At 49.3% G+C, this 18,508-nt stretch overlaps 2 protein-coding genes across 10 annotated transcripts in view; one reads left to right on the top strand and one right to left on the bottom strand.

Moving 5' to 3' along the window:
* Positions 1-7,748, top strand: part of mark2b (MAP/microtubule affinity-regulating kinase 2b) — a 29,442-nt gene extending 21,694 nt beyond the window's left edge. For 5 of the 8 annotated variants that reach the window (XM_066719048.1, XM_066719050.1, XM_066719043.1 and 2 more), the window contains 3 exons: positions 755-781; positions 3,977-4,021; positions 5,657-7,748. In XM_066719048.1, the coding sequence (XP_066575145.1) occupies positions 755-781; positions 3,977-4,021; positions 5,657-6,116 (532 nt within the window). In that variant the 3' untranslated portion in view covers positions 6,117-7,748. The remainder of the gene's footprint in view (positions 1-754; positions 782-3,976; positions 4,022-5,656) is intronic. The other 3 variants (XM_066719044.1, XM_066719046.1, XM_066719047.1) reach the window with 3 other exon arrangements.
* Positions 7,749-8,017: 269 nt separating this feature from the next.
* Positions 8,018-16,625, bottom strand: rcor2 (REST corepressor 2). Of its 2 annotated transcripts, none has more exons than XM_066719051.1 (13): positions 15,732-16,625; positions 13,347-13,467; positions 12,151-12,207; positions 11,825-11,905; positions 11,562-11,614; positions 11,240-11,401; positions 10,927-11,051; positions 10,752-10,842; positions 10,354-10,593; positions 10,163-10,240; positions 10,014-10,071; positions 9,623-9,906; positions 8,018-9,489 (listed from the first exon to the last, which is right to left on the bottom strand). In XM_066719051.1, exons 2-13 carry the CDS (start codon positions 13,465-13,467, stop codon positions 9,127-9,129), a joined length of 1,713 nt encoding a protein of 570 aa, XP_066575148.1. In that variant the 5' UTR covers positions 15,732-16,625; the 3' UTR covers positions 8,018-9,126. The 2 variants fall into 2 exon arrangements, with proteins under 2 accessions (XP_066575148.1, XP_066575149.1); XM_066719052.1 differs by having other exon boundaries at positions 10,752-10,818.
* Between the last annotated feature and the right edge of the window lie 1,883 nt (positions 16,626-18,508).

Below are 18,508 nucleotides of genomic sequence, written 5' to 3'. Positions count from 1 at the left end.
AATGGACTTCTTCCCCTGAAACAGAAAAGGGGATTGTGCAGCAGGAAATGCTTGATTTGATTGATTTTGATAATTTAGTTTTTAATTGGGCCCTGGGAGGGATTTAAGTGTGGTTGGTTGTGTCTGGAAACGCACTGATCCCGCAGTGGGGAAAGAGGGGGGGCATGCAGACACACACAGAGCTCTAGCCACCATCATGGTTGGGTGACAAGTGAAACACAAACGCACACAATTAATACAGTAAGGGGGGGTGCTCAATGTAATATGGCAGGGCCCTGTGTGTTTTTTGCTCTCTGTGCAGTTATAGGATGGGGGAGTGCGCAGTCTCCCTTTCTCTGTCTTTGTTTTTGTGAGGGATCCAACAGGGGGTCGGAGGAGGTAGTGTGGGTGCAATCTCGCCAATCTGCCCCCCCCTCTCTCTCTGTGTGGTCCGACTGGGGGGTGGGGGGTGGTATTGCTTTGTGTGTATGTGTATATATGCGTGTGTGGGATTATGTGTATTAGCTGGTGTGTGTGTAAATATGTATATCTAAGCTGTATGTGTGTATACATGAATTGTGTATATTGTGTTGTGAGTGCGAAGCGTGAGCGTGGCATGTTGTGGTTGTGTTTTGCGCATGCATGACGTGTGCATGGCGTGTATTTGTGGTGTGCCTGGCGCGTGCGTTGCGTGTGAATATATCCACATTTTTTCCCTTTTTTTTTTTTTTTTTTTTTTTTTTTTTTCCCCCCTGTGTTTTTGTGTCTTTTGTAGAAATCTGTCGCTCAGATTTTCCAGAAGGTAGGCCACACCTCCGCGCCGCGCCGCCGCTGCCGCCATCTTATTATATTTGTACTTATTTTCTTCATTGTTCATCTACATTTATTTATTAATGTATTGGTTTATTTATCTGTCGGGCTGTTACTAATCCCTAACCTCAGCTCCGATCACTGTGTTCCTGGTCACTGGCACAGCTGTGTGCACTGCATCGCCTACTAACCCCATCCCCGTCCACCCCTCTCTCCCCTCCACCATGTATAGTACAGCAGGGGGTGCTATCATGCCATGCCATGCCATGCCAAGCTTAACTTACGACCGTGCCATCTCTCCCCTCACCATCTCACTGACTTGTCTCCCTCCCTCTGTCATTCATTCTCCATTTCCCTGGCTGTGCCCTGGCTGCCGTCTGTCTCACTCTACTTTCTGTGTATGCCTGTCTCTCTCTCTCTCTCTCTCTCTCTGTTGTCTGTACAGCAGGAGCCCTCAGGGCAGCACAGTCAGTCCCTCCACACTGGAACTCAGCTGCCCAGCTCACAGGCCCCTCAGTGGTGTGCGTGTCTGTGCTTGTTGGCGTGCATTGTTCGTGTCAATGCGTGTGCTGTGATCACAGCAGACCCTGATGGGGACATTTCCCTGAACTGGACGGCAGTGATGATTTCACACACTGTGAAACAGGAAGTCTCCCCGATCATTAGGGGTAACCTGTAGCTCAACGAGTTAAACAAATAAAATGAAAACAGGAGCTGAATTGGGACAGTTGGCTACCTGCACAGGTGTGTATAGATGCATAGGAAACGACAGTGCCTACAACCTGGCATTTGTTAGTGTAGTGACTGGCCTGTCTGCTCTGTGCTGCAGTACCATTATCAGCCTGTAGAGGCTGCTGCTGTGTAAGTACAGTCCCTGTCCAGCTCAGCTACAGTAGGTACTGTTTGCCCTCTGGTGATGAAACCACAGCACTGCAGCGTTTTATGTATGTATATGGATATTTAATACCCTGATTGTGATTTGACTTTTAAGGTTAGTCGCATTTTAAGTATCTTATGAGTTTTGCTCTGAAAATGAAAGTAGGCAGCATCAGTAGTAATAAAACCTGCAGAATGAAAACAGTTGGTCTGATCAGCCAATCAGCACACTGCAATGTTTGCCGTAGCCTGTGCATGAGCCAATCAGTACACTGCTTATTTAGTTCACCACTAACCCCTGACCTTCAAAATGGCTGCCCCCCTGCCTTCCTGTTCCAGATGCAACTTCACTTCCTCTCCCTCTCCTCCTGCCTCTCCCTGCCCCTTTCCTTCCCTTTTCTCTGCTGGTCATCCCCCCCCCCCCCCACCACCAACGCATCTTTTTCCTTATGGACACAGTTACATTTGACCCAGTGTCTCCAGGCAGGGCAGTCCGGTAGGCAGACAGAGACTGACAGTTATATACACCTGATGTACAGTACTGAGCAAAAGTTTTAGGCAGGTGTGGAAAAATGCTGTAAAGAAAGAATGCTTTCAAAATTAGACATGTTAATAGATTGCATTTAGTTAATTGATAAATATAAAGTGAATGTGACCACCAGGGATTTTGTAGGTGTGTAGTCAGGTGTATGATTAAACAATTATAACAAACAGGTGCTAATGATCATCAATTCAATATGTAGGTTGAAACACAATAATTAACTGAAACAGAAACAGCTATGTAGGAGGAATAAAACTGGGTGAGGAACAGCCAAACTTAGCTAACAAGGTGAGGTTGCTGAAGACAGTTTACTGACAAAAGTCATACACCATGGCAAGACTGAGCACAGCAACAAGACGCAAGGTAGTTATACTGCATCAGCAAGATCTCTCCCAGGCAGACATTTCAAGTCAGATGGGTTTCCAGATGTGCTGTCCAAGCTCTTTTGAAGAAGCACAAAGAAACTGCGACATTGAGGACCATAGACACAGACCTTAGACTGTAATGGTTTCCTCAATGCTGAGAAAAACAGGCGGATACTTATCCATCATGCAATACCATCAGGGAGGCATCTGATTGGCCACACATTTGTTCTGTAGCATGACAACGACCCCAAACATACAGCAACAGTCATTAAGAACTATCTTCAGCGTAAAGAAGAACAAGGAGTCCTGGAAGTGATGGTATGGCCCACACAAATCCCTGATCCCAACATGGAGTCTGTCTGGGATTACATGAAGAGAGAGAAGCAACTGAGGCTGCCTAAATCCACAGAAGAACTGTGGTTAGTTCTCCAAGATGTTTGGGCCAACCTACCTGCCGAGTCCCTTCAAAAACTGTGCAAGTGTACCTAGAAGAATTGATGCTGTTTTGAAGGTAAACGGTCACACCAAATATGGATTTGATTTAGATTTTTCTTCGGTTCACTCACTTTGCATTTAGTTAATTGATAACTATGATCTACTAACATGACTATTTTGAAAGCATTCTTACTTTACAGCATTTTTTCACATCTGCTTAAAAATTGTACACAGTACTGTATATATACAGATAGACTGTAATATAGAGACCGGGAGAAAGACACTGTAGTAAAGACACACAGGGAGAGACACGTATTCAGATACATAGTCTATGCCATTCTATCCATAAATGACAACTACGTGCAAGTGAGTGCGTGGGAGTGTTTAGGTGTGAACTCTCTGTACAGGCCTCTGGTCTCCGATCCGCAATTCTGCTGTCGCTCCGCAGGCGTGTCAGTTGGACCCTGAGACCCCGCCCCTCAGAGCTACTGTACAGAAACCTTTGAGCACCCCCCCCTCCCCGCCCTGGTGTGACCTCATTAACCCTACTGACAGGAAATGTCTGTCCTGGTCTCTGTCTGTCTCTGTTTTTGGAAGGTGTAAGTGTGTCTGTCTGGGTGCTGTGCACGGGTGTTTGTGTGTGTGTGAGAGAGAGAGAGAGAGTGAGTTTGTTTATTTCGCAAGGGGGGTCAGTGGTGGTGGTCTGGAGGTAGGTGGTGGCTTCTAAACTGGTGGTGGGATTTTATTGTGCTGTAGTGTACTGCAGTTCATACAGTACTGTAGTATACTGCATTATATTGCACTATACAGCACTGTACCATAGTGTACTGCACTGTATTACACTACACTGCACTGTACTACACTACTGACAGCCTCAGTCAGTCAAAATTGTAAAAGAGAAGAAAGAAGAGGAGAGGAGGAGGAAGAGGAGGCCAGCAGCAGACGCACTAAACTGTTGTTGTTTTTTGAGGAACCCATACGAGAGCGACAGCAGAGAGCTGGCTGAGGGGAGCAGGTGAGCGCTACACACACCGCCCCCCAATCAATCGGCCAATCAGTCACCGCCATCGACCCAGGGCTGCGATAAATCACCCTGACTGATCACTGGGATCGCCTCTGGGCTGTGATCAAGAGCCCCAATCAGTCACTGCAATCACCCCCAGGCTGCAATCAATCACCCTGATCGGTCACTGCAATCGATTGTGGGTGTGTGGGGATCTCCGGGCGTGCGGGGCATGCAGAACATTTTCTGATTTTCAATTTTTATGAATTCATTGATTTGATTCCCCACTTTGTTTCCAAGTCATAATGAGTCACAGGGGTCAGTGTGACCCTTGACCTCTCACCATTGACCCTTGGCTCACAGCTCTGCCTCTGCGCACTGTTGAGGGCTTGTGCAGAGCTCTGTAGCAATTGTACCATACTGTACTCTGAGTGAGAAGAAGGCTGGGTGCTGAGAGAGACACTGACACCGCAGGAGCATTATAAACCTGTACTGTAGTCTCTTTCTCTCTCTTCCCCTCCACTATACTGTGCTGTGTACTGCTGTACTACAATATACAGGCGTACCTCTTTCTGCACCACAGATGTTCCAGAACAATCCTTGCAGGAACAGCTCAGACATACCGAGTGAAAGAGGACAGGTGTCATAAGTGCAAACGAACACGACGAGGTGTTCAGCACTAAGATTAATAATAACAATATTAAACTCGCCATATTGATTGTCATCTACTGCAGTTCCTGACTCCTGACTGCTTCACCTCATTTTAGAACTTTCACTTTCAGCTTGTTTTGGGCACAATGTCATTATCACCATTAATATAATTAATTACCTTTTTTTTTTTGTATTATAAAGAACTCTCCTTCAAAAACTACAATAATTAGTCTAAATGGATCTGCTGTTGTCCATACTTTATTCGGGGGGGTTGGTCTGACAGCTGGAAGCATGCACTGTTTGAATTTTGACTCACTTTGTGGATTTACTTTTTTTTTTGTATCACTGAGCACTATTTTAAACCGCTATGCAACCTTTCTGTGCAAAGCAAGTGTCTCGGTTTTGAGAACTTTTGAGATTTTAATGATTTTTGAAATTATTGGATAAATTTGTGTGATGGCCAATCTGTCACGGTGTGTGTGCGTGCGCACCTGTCACTGCCTGTGCGTGTGTTTGTATGTGCGCGTCTGTCACTACAATGTGCCATCTGTGCGTGTGAGCGTGCATGTGCGTCACGGTCTGTCAGTGTCAGTGTGTGTGCTTGTCTGTCACTGTCAGTCACTGTGTGTCCGCGTGCAGGCGCATCACTGTCAGTCACTGTGTGTGTGTGTGGGCACGCGCGTTCGTCACTGTCAGTCTGTATGTGTGTGTGTGTGTGTGTCAATCTGTCACCCTTTGCGTGTCACTGTGTGTGTGCGCGCGTATTCATGTGTCACTGTCAGACGATGCGTGTCTGTGGTAATGGGACAAATTAATAACATAGATACACATTCACACACACTCATTCACTCATATACATGTGCACACGCGCATGGAGAGAGTCTGAGTGGAGGTGGGGTTAGGCTGCGCGGTTGATTTATTGATTTTAAATTTCATTAATTTTTTTTCCTCTTTATCTCTTCACCCTCTCCCCCCTTGCCTTCTCCTCCTCTCCAGACCCATGCTGAGCGTTAGCGGCAGTGGCAACAACAGTGACAACCCCACCAACACCAACAACCCGCCGAAGGAGGGCAAGGAGGAGAACTGCGTCCCCACAGTGCCCGGGCACCCCGCGCCCACGCCGCCCGGGACGGGCCTGGCGCTGAAGGACCCCAAGCCGCGCTCACTGCGCTTCACCTGGAGCATGAAGACCACCAGCTCTATGGAGCCCGGCGAGATGATGCGCGAGATCCGCAAGGTGCTGGACGCCAATGGCTGCGAGTACGAAGCCCGCGAGCGCTTCCTGCTGCTGTGCGTGGCGGGCAGCCCGGCGCACGACGACTTCGTGCAATGGGAGATGGAAGTGTGCAAGCTGCCGCGCCTGTCGCTCAACGGCGTGCGTTTCAAACGCATCTCGGGCACCTCCATCGCTTTCAAGAACATCGCCTCCAAGATCGCCAATGAGCTAAAGCTCTGAGGGAGGGGTGGGGTGGGGGGGGGAGAGGAGAGGTAGAGGGCAGGGGTTTGGAGGAGAGGAGAAAGTGAGAGAGAGAGAGAGAGGTCTGGAGCTCTGAGGCAGTGAGGGAAGAGCTGAGGGTCACATGGTGTGTGTGTGTGTGTACGCTCGTCTGTCTTTGGAGGGAGTGTGTGTGTGTGTGTGTGAGTGAGTAAGTGTGTATGGAGGGAGTTCGTTGCCTTTCTAAACATGTGAATTGAATGGTTTAATATTTTTATTTACTATTTCCCCCCCCTCTGTGTGGAGAGGGAGAGAACGCTCAAGCTCTCACACACACTCTTGTATGTTCATGGCCCCTCCCTCCCTGCCAGACCCAACTGAGCTAGAGTGAGGTAACTGGTGAATGATATAATGGAGGATGTTATTGTTATTATTATTGTTGTTGTTGTTAAAATCCTGTGCTGATTTATCCTTATTTTTGCATCTCGATTCTCAGCCAGGATATTAAAGAACGAAAAACATATCAACTTAACATTTTAATGACAATAATAGTAATAATAATAATAATATGTTCCTAATAGACTACTGCTTCTGTTATTTTATTTTGTAGGGTTTTTTTTTTTTTTTTTTTTTTTTTTTTTTTTTTTTTAGAGATTATTTTTAATTTTATTATTGTTGTAGTTATTAAATTAAGGAAGATTATTTACAAACTTGGTGGCCAGCCAACAGCATCATAAACCAGAGAGCGAGTGAGTGAGTGTGTGACTGCGCCAGTACACAAACGCACACACGCACACTCGCGTTCTCCCTCTCGCACACACTAACACAGACAGGTGTGTGTCTGGCTGTGGGGAGTAGTATATACACAGCAGTGACTGTGTACATCAGTACTGTATAATTTCTCCACAACTGTTGGTTAAAAAAAGACACACACACAAATACTCACTCAATCTAAGTTGTCTCACTTGTCTCCATTAACGGTTTTAGGAAAATTGTGCGAGTGTATGACTGTATTTGTGTTTAGACCTCCATCATCAGGGACAGTACAAGGTAATAGAGAGAGGGGGAGAGAGAGAGAGAGTGCTATAGACTGGGGGGGGGGGTTCAACAGGGACTGTGCGAGTGCGTGCGAGAGTGAGAGACTGTGTGTATATATATATGAACTCTTATAAATAATATCTTGGTCTGTAACTTAAATGAGATTTAAAATTTGCAAGAATCAGTAGGCTTAAAGAGGAGGGGTCAGAGGGTGAGTAGTGGTTCAGAATGGTCAAGCACCTGTACCATATTTTTACTGGTTAAAGATTTGTTTTAATTATTTTTTTGTTCTTTTCATTTTGTTTTTCCTGATCAAGCTTTTCTGGTGCTGGGAATTCGATAGAAGCTGTATCCTGATCATTTTCTCATTTGTTCTTTTTATTTTGTGTCTCTGGGTTGTTTCTGTTGAGATGCTGTAATTATACTGGTTTCTGTGTTCTATATAGATTGATTGGAATTGCTGGGGGTGGGGGAGGGGAGGGCGGGGGGGGTGAGATCTTGAAAATCTTTATTATAATTATTTTATTTTGTTTTTCTGTTCATTTTGTGAAAAGATATAAAAACAAATTCAATAATGACAAATAGTAATAAAATGGAAAATGGCTCTAAAGGTTACCTGTCATCTATCCCAGATGTGCACACCTCCCTCTCTCCCCCCCAGTCTCCTCTTTCTGTTCACTACTCCCACTCTGTCAGTTATTCACCCCCCTTTCTATCATCCTACTCCACTGCTCTCTCTGTACAGCTGTCATTCTTGTCCGTCTGTCTCTCTCCCTCAGTGGTAGCCGGTCTCCTGTCACAGTTTTCAAATGGAGGACAAAAGACTGAATTCCCTTGAAATGACACAGACAGACGCACACACACACACAAACACTGAGCTCTACTTAATTTTGTTACTTTTATTTTTAAGTCAAAAAATCTTAAACAATTTGTCACATGAAAACGAGAAGTCACACAGACACACAAACAAAAAGGAAAAAACAAAACATTCCTATTCTATATGTTCCTTGACTATGTCTTTGTGTACGTTTGTGTGTATTATTGTGTGTGTGTGTATGCAGCGGTGTCAGTCTGTGTGTGCGAGTATGATTGTGTGTTTGTGTACACATTGGTGGCAGTGTGTGTACACGTCTTCAGGATTTGTGTGTGTTCAGCGGCACAATTCCATGCGAGTCTCTTCAGTGGAAGTGTGTTCAGTGGGACTGTTCAGTGTGTGTGTTCAGTGTGATCTATGAGTCAAGTATTCCGGTCTTTAGTGCGGACTCCCTGTTCTAGTGCCTGCCTGTCTACCGGTGTCCTCTACCTGCAAGACCCCCCTGCCCTGCTGCATTTCCATGGCCACAGTACTGCGGGGCTGTACATCCGTGTCAGAGAGAAGGGCAGCCGGGCAGCCACATCCCAACCAGCGAGTCCCCGCAGTTGCCAGGGGAGATTAAACACCTTCCTCTGTTGCTATGGAAACTGGGCCCACACTCTGGAGTGGTGGGGGTGGAGGGGGTCTGTTGCCACGGTGATCTGTGAGTGTTCCTTGGTTGCCATAGTGACCCTATATTCCTTTTTCTTTTCCTCTTCTCTGAAAGGGGGGGTTCACTCAAAATTGGGGGTGGGCGGGGTGAATCATCGTTATGGAAACGGGACACTGCATCTGTTGCCACGGAGACTGTGTGTAGGTGCATCATCCCCCTGTTAATACAGAGACGGTATTCCCCCAGCAGCTGCCCCAGTCCTCCGAACGAGTGGTTGTCATGGATACTCCCACAGACTCCTCGGTTGCCATAGTGATGCCCAGACAGCCCCTGTCTAGACGTGAGAAAGTAAGGGGGGGTCTCTATTGAGCTCCCTCTCCTAAAGGGGTGAGTTTATTGACTGGCACACTCTTAAGATGAGAGGAGAGGGTCAGGGCAGAGTGTGAGAAACAGGACATAGAGGGAGATGGGGGTCAGTGTCGCTATGTCAGAGATTAATATCCACCCCCCCCTGAGAAAAGTCACACTCAGTGTGATTGGGGTGGGGGCTCCACCTGCAGCCCCACCAGCGAGGGAGGCAGCTGACCGCAGGAGCCGGAGGAGTTCCGGAGTATGGCCCCCTGCTGGCGCGAGGCAGCCACGGCGGGCCTGATGAGGGGCGGAGGAGGGGGTGGCTGGTTCAGTGGGGGGCGGGAGGGGAGGGGTCGCCCCTGCTGCAGAGGGGGGGGCTGGCGGAGCAGGCTGGGGGGGGCGGGGGGCAGGGCGGGGCGCAGGAGGGGTGGTGGCTGTGAGAGAGAGGGCGGGGCCGAGGAGGAGGGGGCCTGGCTGTCCTCCACTTCGGCAATTCTGTTCCTACTGGAGGGAGCTGTGCTGGGGGAGGCTGTGGAGAGCTGGGGGGGAGGAGGAGAAAAACATTAGTGCTGTTAGTCATGGAGTCCTTTTATCTTATCTCCTTCCCTCCCTCTCCCTCTTCTTCCTTCTCCATCCCATATCTCTCTCCCTCCCCACCCCTCCGGTTCTCACCTCATCCTCCCTGTTGCTTCCACCAACCGAGCGCTGAGCAGTGTTGGGGGGCTGGGGCTGGGGCTGGGGCTGGGGCTGGGGCTGGGAGGAGGAGCCAGGGGATGGGGGGGTCCCTGCACCCCCGATCCCGCCGTCCGCTCCCTGCTCCTCCTCCCACTGCCGCAGCACCTGGTCCAGGTTGAAGCGGCGCCGGTAGCTCACCAGGAAGGAGCTGACCTGGGGGGGCGTCTTGTTGCCGATCACCCCGGCGATGGCAGACAGGTCTGTACCATAGCGACGGATAGCTGGAGGGGGCAGAGGAAAGAGGAAAGAGAAGGGAGACGAGGTAAGCAAATAGGCAGGGAGACAGCCAATCCGTAACCCATAATCATCAGTACAATGCAGCTCATACCCTGCACGGCCAGCAGCTGCTCCTCTGTGGTCCAGCGAGAGTTCATCCTCGGGGTCACCTGACAGAGAGAGGTCAGAGGTCAGGTTCTGTGTCAGTGCATCAGCAGCTGGGCTCATGTGTGTGTCAGTGCTGCAGTGCTGGCCACCTACCTCAGGGGGGCGCATCTGGTCAATGCCACTCTCCAGACTCTGCTTTAGACTGCTGTTCATCTGCTTAATACTCTGCACCTGAGAGAGAGAGAGAGAGAGAGAGAGAGAGAGTGTCAGTGAGTGAGAAAGTGATGGAGGGAGGGAGGGAGAGAGAGAGAGAGAGAGGGGGAGGGGGAACCACGTGTCACTACCTGTCTCTTCAGAGAGACCAGCTGAGAGTCCAGGAGCCGCAGGGTTGTTGACGCAGCATCGGGCGCCGTGGAGACGGTGCTGATGTCACCATGGCTCAGGTACATCCCGCGGGGGGGGCGGCGGCGGGAGCGGGGGGGGGCGTGGCGGTACTGACACCCCCCACCCTCCTTACGCACTGGACCGGACCGACCGGAAACACCCCCCCCCAGCCCTACTCCCACACCCATTGCCTTCTGCACCTGGGAGGAGAGAAAGACAGGAGAAGGAGAGGGACAGGGTGTTAATACAAACATAAATGACTGGAGAGCATCTTTTCACACACACTTACAGTGCACTGAGAGGGGTGGGCTAGGTTCTCTCTCTCTGCTCTTCTCGTTTTCCTCCCTCCGTGTCTCACCTCCTTCTTGGTGTCGATCTCGAAGTCGCTGTCACTCCCTCCACCCCCCTCCTCCATTTCATCGTTGCTGAGGAGAGAAAGACACGCACTTCTATTATCTGTATGACTCAGCTGTACAAACCTCCTCACCTCTCCCCTCCCTCCCTCTCTCTCTCTCTCTTTCCCTCTCCCTCACCTGTCTTCCCTCTCTCTCTGGGAGAGCAGGCGCCGGGCCTGTCTGTCCATGACGCTGGTGCGTGTGCGTGTCTTCTTCCAGGAGTAGTAGTACTTCACCAGACTGGAGATCAGCTTGTCAGGAAGCTGCAGGAGAGAGAAAGACAGGATGTACTGACACCCACTGTGCTGCTACCCACGGCACCCAAACTAAACTGAACAGGACTCTCAAACCACCCCTCTCCCACTATCCTCCCCTTTCCCTCCTTTCCTTCCTCCCTACCTCTCTCCCTCCCCCACATCCCTTCCTCCCCGTCTTTCCTTCTCCCCCTCACCATCTGCTGGATGCGGTGGAAGCTCTTGCCGTGGAAGCTGAAGGCCTGCTCGAACAGCACCTTGTCCTCCACGCTCCAGTCGTCGGGGAACGGGGTGAAATTGGCCAGGTCGGCCAGGGACTTCTCCACATCATGCTTGTGCCACAGCAGCATGCCCAGAGCCTGAGAGAGAGGGGGAGGGGGAGGGGGAGGGATGATGGCAGGGAGAGGGGGAGTGGGAAGAGAGAGAAGGAGAGTGAGAGAGGGTCCTAAGACCAGTACAGTATTGCACTATTGTACTACTCAGCACTATACTGAGTGTTTGTGTACTAGAGTCCCCTACCTGCTCCATATTGTAACCGTGTTTCTCTTTGGCCATGAGGATATACTCGTCCACTGGGAGAGAGGAGGAGGGGGAAGAGAGGGAGGGAGACAGAAAATCATATTATACAATGATGTAATGATGCTGTCCACACAAACCACAGACAGACAACAAAAATTAACCAGAACGACAATACAAAATAATAACTGTGTGCCAATAGAGGGACGCATAGAGAGACAGTGACAAAGACACAGACACACACACACACACTCACACACACTCACCCTTGGCGTCAGATATCAGCTGATTGGGTGACCAGACCAGCATGCCCCTGGACTCCCTGTCACTATAGCGAGCCGGAGAGTCTGCAGAGAGACGGGGAGAGAGAGACGAGGGAGGGGGAGTGAGTGAGAGAGAGAGAAAGAATTTGAATGAGAGAGCAGGAGTGTCTCCCAGTAACAGTCCTAATCCCTCCTACTCCTCTCCTTTCCCTGCTTCCTTCCTTCCCTCGTTCTCGCTCTCATTTCCTCCCCACCTCCCTCCCTCTCCATTCCTTCATCCATTTCCCCTATTCCCTCTCTCCTTCTCCTCCTCTCCCTCTCCCTCTTACCTGGTTTGTACTCTGGGATGGATGCTTGATAATCTCCCCCAACCCTGATCATGCTGTCTGTATGGTGAAGAGAAGGATGAAGGGGGGGAGGGAGAGATTGATCAACATTATACATGGACTGGATGCTACACTATAGTAACACTATGTTATCAGACAGAGAGATTGGTCAAAATAACAGTGACTGGACACTACAGTACATTAACACTGCACGGGGGGGGTGATACAGATACAGTGACTGACGGAGGGGACAACACTAACACAACACTGCACTGTGGGGGGGGCAGAGGATATTTTGTTAAACAGAGCACATCCTGAGAGACGGAGAGAGAGAGGAAGAAGAGCAGAGGCAGGCAGGGAAAGGGAGAGAAGCAGAGAAGAGAAGAGAGGCAGGCAGGGAAAGGGAGAGAGAAGGCACAGGGGAGAAGAAGGGAGGGATGGAGACAAAGATGGCACAGAGGAGAGAGAGAGAGAGATAGTGTAAGGAGATACAGAGATAAGGGGAGAGAGAGCGAGCAAGTTCAGAAAACAGGGGGGGGGGTGACAGCATGGGAACAAGAGGACCAGAGAAAGGGTAATCGGGGGGGGGGGGGATCTACTCAGTAATAGTTATTTTTTACAATTTATTTCTAATTATGAATCTACTTTTATTTATGTAAATGTACCTATATATTTATTTAATTGTTGGTCACACATATGTATGTGTGTATGTGCTGTTTGACTAATGCCTTGGCAATACCTATTCTGGTCATGCCAATAAAGCAATTTAAATTTGAAAAGCAATTAGAGAGAGGAGGAGATAGGCAGCGAAACACTCAGAGGCAAGGGGAGAGTTTCACCGAGACAGGGAGAGGGAAATGGCGTGGGAGAGAGAGAGGGAGGGAGAGGGAGAGAGAAAGGGAGGAAGGGAGGAGAGAGAGGGAGGGAGGGAGGGAGGGGGTAAGATCAAAAGAGACAGGAGAGAGGCGTAGGAGAGAGAGAAGGGGGGTGAACGGAAGTGGGAGAGGCAGGGGGCAGACATCAAAAGAGACATGGAGAGGGAGGTGGTGAGACAGCCAAACAGAGATACAGACAGAGGGACCGAAATCTCATTTGAAATCAGCTCATACCAGCAATAATACCAGTAGTGCTTCAGTAATAGGCATATGACTGATACAAGCAAGCATGTCAGAGGTCAGGGGTCAGGGGTTAGGGGTTACCGTGTCCGTGCTCCTCGTCGCTGCTCTCCTCTTCACTGTGCTGCCCATTGCCGTTAGTTATGGTTTTGGCCCGGCTCCTGGACAGCACCCCTCCTCCTGAGCGCTCCATAACCGACGGCATCTACACAACACAACACAGACCACAACAAGATAAAGCACAACTTGAGACAATGACCAGACCACCACTCCAAGTTACAGAAGCAGTCTGATGTAGCTGAAACGGCCCTTGACCCCTGACACGTGACCTCCAGATGAGCGTGTTTCTGAACCCAGAGACTTTGGGCAGAAAATACTAATTAAGAAAACATTTCAATAGCCCTAAGGCATTCATTCACTGTGCCCAGGGAGGGTACACTGGGTGCTGGGGTGTTCACTCTTCTGCTACAGCTATAACAGGAGAGGGGTCAGAGTTCAGCCTGACTTCCCTGTTTTCAAGCTATAGGGGACTCCTGTGTGACACATGGGGGGGACAGCGCCCTCTAGTGTAGCTCTGAAGAGTCTAGTCTCCAGGCTGGAAGTCAACTCCAGGGCAGCAGACCCCCTCCCCCCCACCATGCAACAGACCCCATAAACAATGCGCCACTTAGAGAGTCACCCACATGAGAGAACCGGCCAATCACAGCGCAGCGTTCCCCAACATCCCTCGACCCCTGATCTCCTGTGTGAAATGTCCTCCAAACCGACACTGTAGGTCATCCTGGATCAAACCATGTTTAGAGTGGGAAGGGGGGGTCATATTGAATTAAAATACACTATTTTCCCCTCTGTAAGGATGAGTCTTATCCTGAGGTGATTCCCTGTACACCTTTGAAGCTACCCTTCACCATCTCCTCTCCTCCACCCCCCAACACACCGTCCAATAGGATCTGACTTCCGATAGGAGGGACACACCCCCCACACTAATGTCAGCTGCCATATTGAAAGGTACAGCACCCCCATGACCGATATGACGGGCTTGAACTTCTATCCTCTCTCCTGAGCTGTAGAGACTGGGGAGTCAGAGGCGTGCTTACAGTTACAATGTAACAGATTGGGTGACGCGCAATGTGTTTTTGTTTTGGGTATTTTCCTCTTTCAAAGCTGTGTGGTCTAGTGTGTTTGCATTTCCCTAGCCTATTAATAATAATAATAATAATAATAATAATAATAATAATAATAAATGGGCCAACCAGGAAATACGAGGTGCAGACTTTTGTCTATTATAACTACTGACTCAATATTGTGTGTCAAGTTACAGTAAACTTAATGTGAAACGGAAGACAACGACAGAATGGAAACTGCCAAGCCCCGGCAGCCGGCCTGCGACAATAACCCGTGCTGTGATGTGCAGAAGGGGGCGAGAGAGGGAGAGTGGGGGGGAGGGAGAGAGAGAGAGCTGCAAAATCCCAAAGCAAAACAAAACAGAAAAAAAACGTGATTTTGTTGTTCAAGCCTCGAAATCGAATTCTAAATTCGAATTCTGAATTCTAATAAACCCAGGGTTCTCACCGGCACCAACCGCCGCTGTCGCCAGGGCAACACAAAGATCCTCTCTGCTCTCTCCGGGACGGCACACACCGACCCCCCCCCCCCCACCCGGATTGTGCAGCTGCCAGTTAGCGTTCCCGGTTTCACTTAAATATATAACACCCCAGAGACGGAACTTTCTCAACTTGGAATTCGTCTCTCGCCCGGGATCCGTTCAGCCTCGCCAGGGGACATGAACACTGTGCTTTTGGTTTTAAACGCTACACACTGGGATCCGCTGACTCGCCTTGCGCCCAACACAGAGCAAGCGAGCCCCGCCGAGCCGAGCCGAGCCGAGCCGCCGGACACCGGCCACCTGCGGCTACACGCCAATCAACCGGCACGGCCACGGGGGGATATCGCGGTGGGCACCGGGGGACTGTCCTCCCCGCCCGACAGTAGAAACCTGTTCACCAATAGTCAAGAGAAATCCTGGTTTATTATGACTGGGGGGGGGGGGACTCAAGTCACTTGTCTTTGTCCAGGCGACGGGACACCGTTCTGAAAACAGGATTGGGACCAAATCTGACGGGATGATTTTAATCTCTGCTGTGACTGTGTAGCCTATGAACGAATTACCATTATGTATGTGTGAGGCAGAGACCGGTCGCTATAGGCTATGTCTGTATGTGTGTGTGTGTGAGAGAGAGAGAGAGAGAGAGAGAGAGAGAGAGGGAGGGAGAGGGAGGGAGGGCTGCTGTGAGGTCGAGCCCCGATCACAGCACAACAATCAATATTTGATGTTTCGGTTCCTGCGCGTTTTGCGGGATCGACCCGAGAAACGCACACAAAGTTACACGCGTGTAACCGAGCCGGAGCCCACCGGAGACCCGCTGTGTCTGAGACAGGGGAGCGGGACAGAGCAGAAAACGGTCTTACCTTGGTCCTTGTGGGAGCTATTTTAGGATGCTTAAATCGGAGACGGTTGTGTCCCCTTTCCTTGTCTTTTTTTTTCTTCTTGTTTTCCCTTTTTATGAATCTTACAACTTTGAAAACAAACTCGGAATGTGTTATCCGTCCAGGGTTCCAAAAAACAAACTTTGAGAGAAAAAAGAAAAATCTTCACACACACACACACACACACACAAATTAGGTTTATTGTTGTTTATGGCAATTGTATCTCCCAGGTGAAAACTTGTGTCCAGTTTTGTGTTGCTAATATGTATATTGTTTTATTCCAGTGGAGGAAAACAAACCGCACCGGGTTATTCCCACACAGGGGTCGGACAATACCGCACGACACCCGATGACCGGTGGCATACGACCGTCCCTCTCCCCGTTGTCTTTATTCCCTTTTTCTTTTTCCTCTTCTTTTCTGCCCCTCGCTCTTCCGTGCTGCCCTTCTTGAATGGGAGCGCAAGGCAGTCATTTAAACGAAGCCCGCATTCTCGCAGCGTGGGACTCAACCGGCTTGCACCACAGCAATCATAAATAAATGTTGAAAAGAAGTTTTTTGTTCTGCCTTGTTAGTTTCTTCCCCCGGTCTGCTGAAGTAGTATTTTCTCCGTCTCTTGTGGACTCTTCCCGGTACAGTCACTGATATTCCCGCATGTGCAATTTCTTGTCTTGAGATGCGGGTCCGGCACCGCACTCCCGGCTGCTGTGATCGCCTGAATATCAACTTTCCTATCAGAAAGGACTGACTTTGTACGTACTGTACTGTACTGTACTGTACTACTCTCTCTCTCTCTCTCTCTCTCTCTCTGTCTCTGCCTCCTTCTGTCTCTCCCTCTCTCTCACACAGACACACAATGAGCCGCAGACACTGCTGAATCGGAGGGGGGCCGCACCACAACTCACTCCCGCACGTAGATCCGCCCCCGCCGCCGCTCTCTCCAACTAACTTCGACTCGAAGAAGTAGTCCCACTTTCACCCTGCACACAACGGAGACACCGAGGATGATGATCATAGAAATGCAATATACTGCTCAATTGCTGGACATTGTAATGGGGTTTGATCCGGGGGCGGTTTTATTTTTATCTATGTATACATTATTATGTTTGTTCTTATTATTTGTCTTGGGGGGGGGGGGGGGGGTAACAGATCAGGGGGTGGGCTTAGGTGTCGGGGGTGCGAGGATTGGGCCGGTTGGCGTTGAAATGTGTATTTTCTTAGGCATGGGGCTATCGTTAACCAGGATGAACGTAGATTAAATCTATATTATTATTATTATTATTATTATTATTATTATTATTATTATCATTATTGCCATTAGTTGTAGTAGTAGTAGTGCTGCTGCTATTGTTGTTATTATTATTATTATTATTATTATTATTATTATTATTATTATTATTATTATAGATGTTTATTATTATTTAATTAGACTGGGGGTGAGATGTGAGAAAAGATGGACTGGGACTACTTGGCTCTAGCAAACGCGGAGTGTTTCGTCGTGATCAGGTCGTCCAGACTAGCACTGTTGTAATATGCGTGTGTGTGTGAGAGAGAGAGAGAGAGAGAGAGAGAGAGAGAGAGAGAGAGAGAGAGAGAGAGAGAGAGAGAAATAATAGCAGACCAGCAGTCAGGGGGTCGGTGGGGTGAGGTCTGTGTGTGTGGGGGGGGTCGTCGTGTGTCTGCCCCGCTGTCTGTTCACACCTTTCCAGCAACGAACTTCAAATGTGTTCACGATCGCATGAAAAAATAAACCTTCTCGCTTTAACGGTCTGATTTAGTGATGCATTTATTTAGACCAGAATTTACCATATCGACCTTTCTTTATGTTTGTTTGTTTGTCATCTACAGTCCCTACATGCATGAACAGAATATATATAACACCCCCTCTCCCTTACTAGCTCTCCTTCTCACTCTCCTTCTTTCCCCTCCCTATCACTCCCACCCTCTCCCTCCCTATCACTCCATCTTCCCCCTCCCTCTCTCTCTCCTCCCTTAATTTCCTTGTGACTGTTATTTATGAAGGTGAGAGACGGTGAGGGACCCCCCAGCTACCTCCTGACCCCACCCCCACCACACACTGTCCTTGGGGAGGAGGGAGGAAGGAGCAGCGCTGGGTGATTTTGTAGGACGGCTGGAGAATTGTGATACAGGAAAGAAGTGTGTGTGTGTGTGTGTGTGTGTGTGTGTGTGTGTGTGTGTGTGTGTGTGAGAGAGGGAGAGAGTGTAACTGATGCATGCACAAGCACACTTCCAGCAGACAGACAGACACTGCAGTACACGACTGTATGGCTGAATCTGTGTGTCTTTGTGTTTGACAGACACACACACGCAGACTCACTCAGATGTAACAGTCACACACACACACAGACTCACTCAGAGGCAGCAGTCACACACACACGCACACACACACAGACACACTCAGAGGCAGCAGTCACACACATGCACACACACACACACAGACTAACACAGAGGCAGCAGTCACACACATGCACACACACACACACACAGACACACTCAGAGGCAGCAGTCACACACATGCACACACACACACACAGACTAACACAGAGGCAGCAGTCACACACATGCACACACACACACACAGACTAACACAGAGGCAGCAGTCACACACACACCTCTCACTCTCTGTCCCTCACTCTCCTACAATCCCCATTTCCCCTCTCTCTTTTGCTCACTCTGTTCAGATATCACCCTGTACCACTCTCTGTCTCTCTCTTTCTCTTTTTCACCCCCCTTTCTGTAT

The sequence above is a fragment of the Amia ocellicauda genome, chromosome 12 (assembly GCF_036373705.1).
Source record: "Amia ocellicauda isolate fAmiCal2 chromosome 12, fAmiCal2.hap1, whole genome shotgun sequence".
Classification (NCBI taxonomy): domain Eukaryota; kingdom Metazoa; phylum Chordata; class Actinopteri; order Amiiformes; family Amiidae; genus Amia; species Amia ocellicauda.
This window is presented reverse-complemented; position numbering and strand designations above follow the sequence as displayed.

Coding starts and splice junctions, on each gene's coding strand:
- rcor2 (XM_066719051.1), bottom strand. CDS start 13,467: ATGCCGTCGGTTATGGAGCGCTCAGGAGGAGGGGTGCTGTCCAGGAGC. Junction 12,208..13,346: donor CGACGAGGAGCACGGACACG/GTAACCCCTAAC, acceptor TTCACCATACAG/ACAGCATGATCAGGGTTGGG. Junction 10,843..10,926: donor CAGAGAGAGAGGGAAGACAG/GTGAGGGAGAGG, acceptor TACAGATAATAG/AAGTGCGTGTCTTTCTCTCC.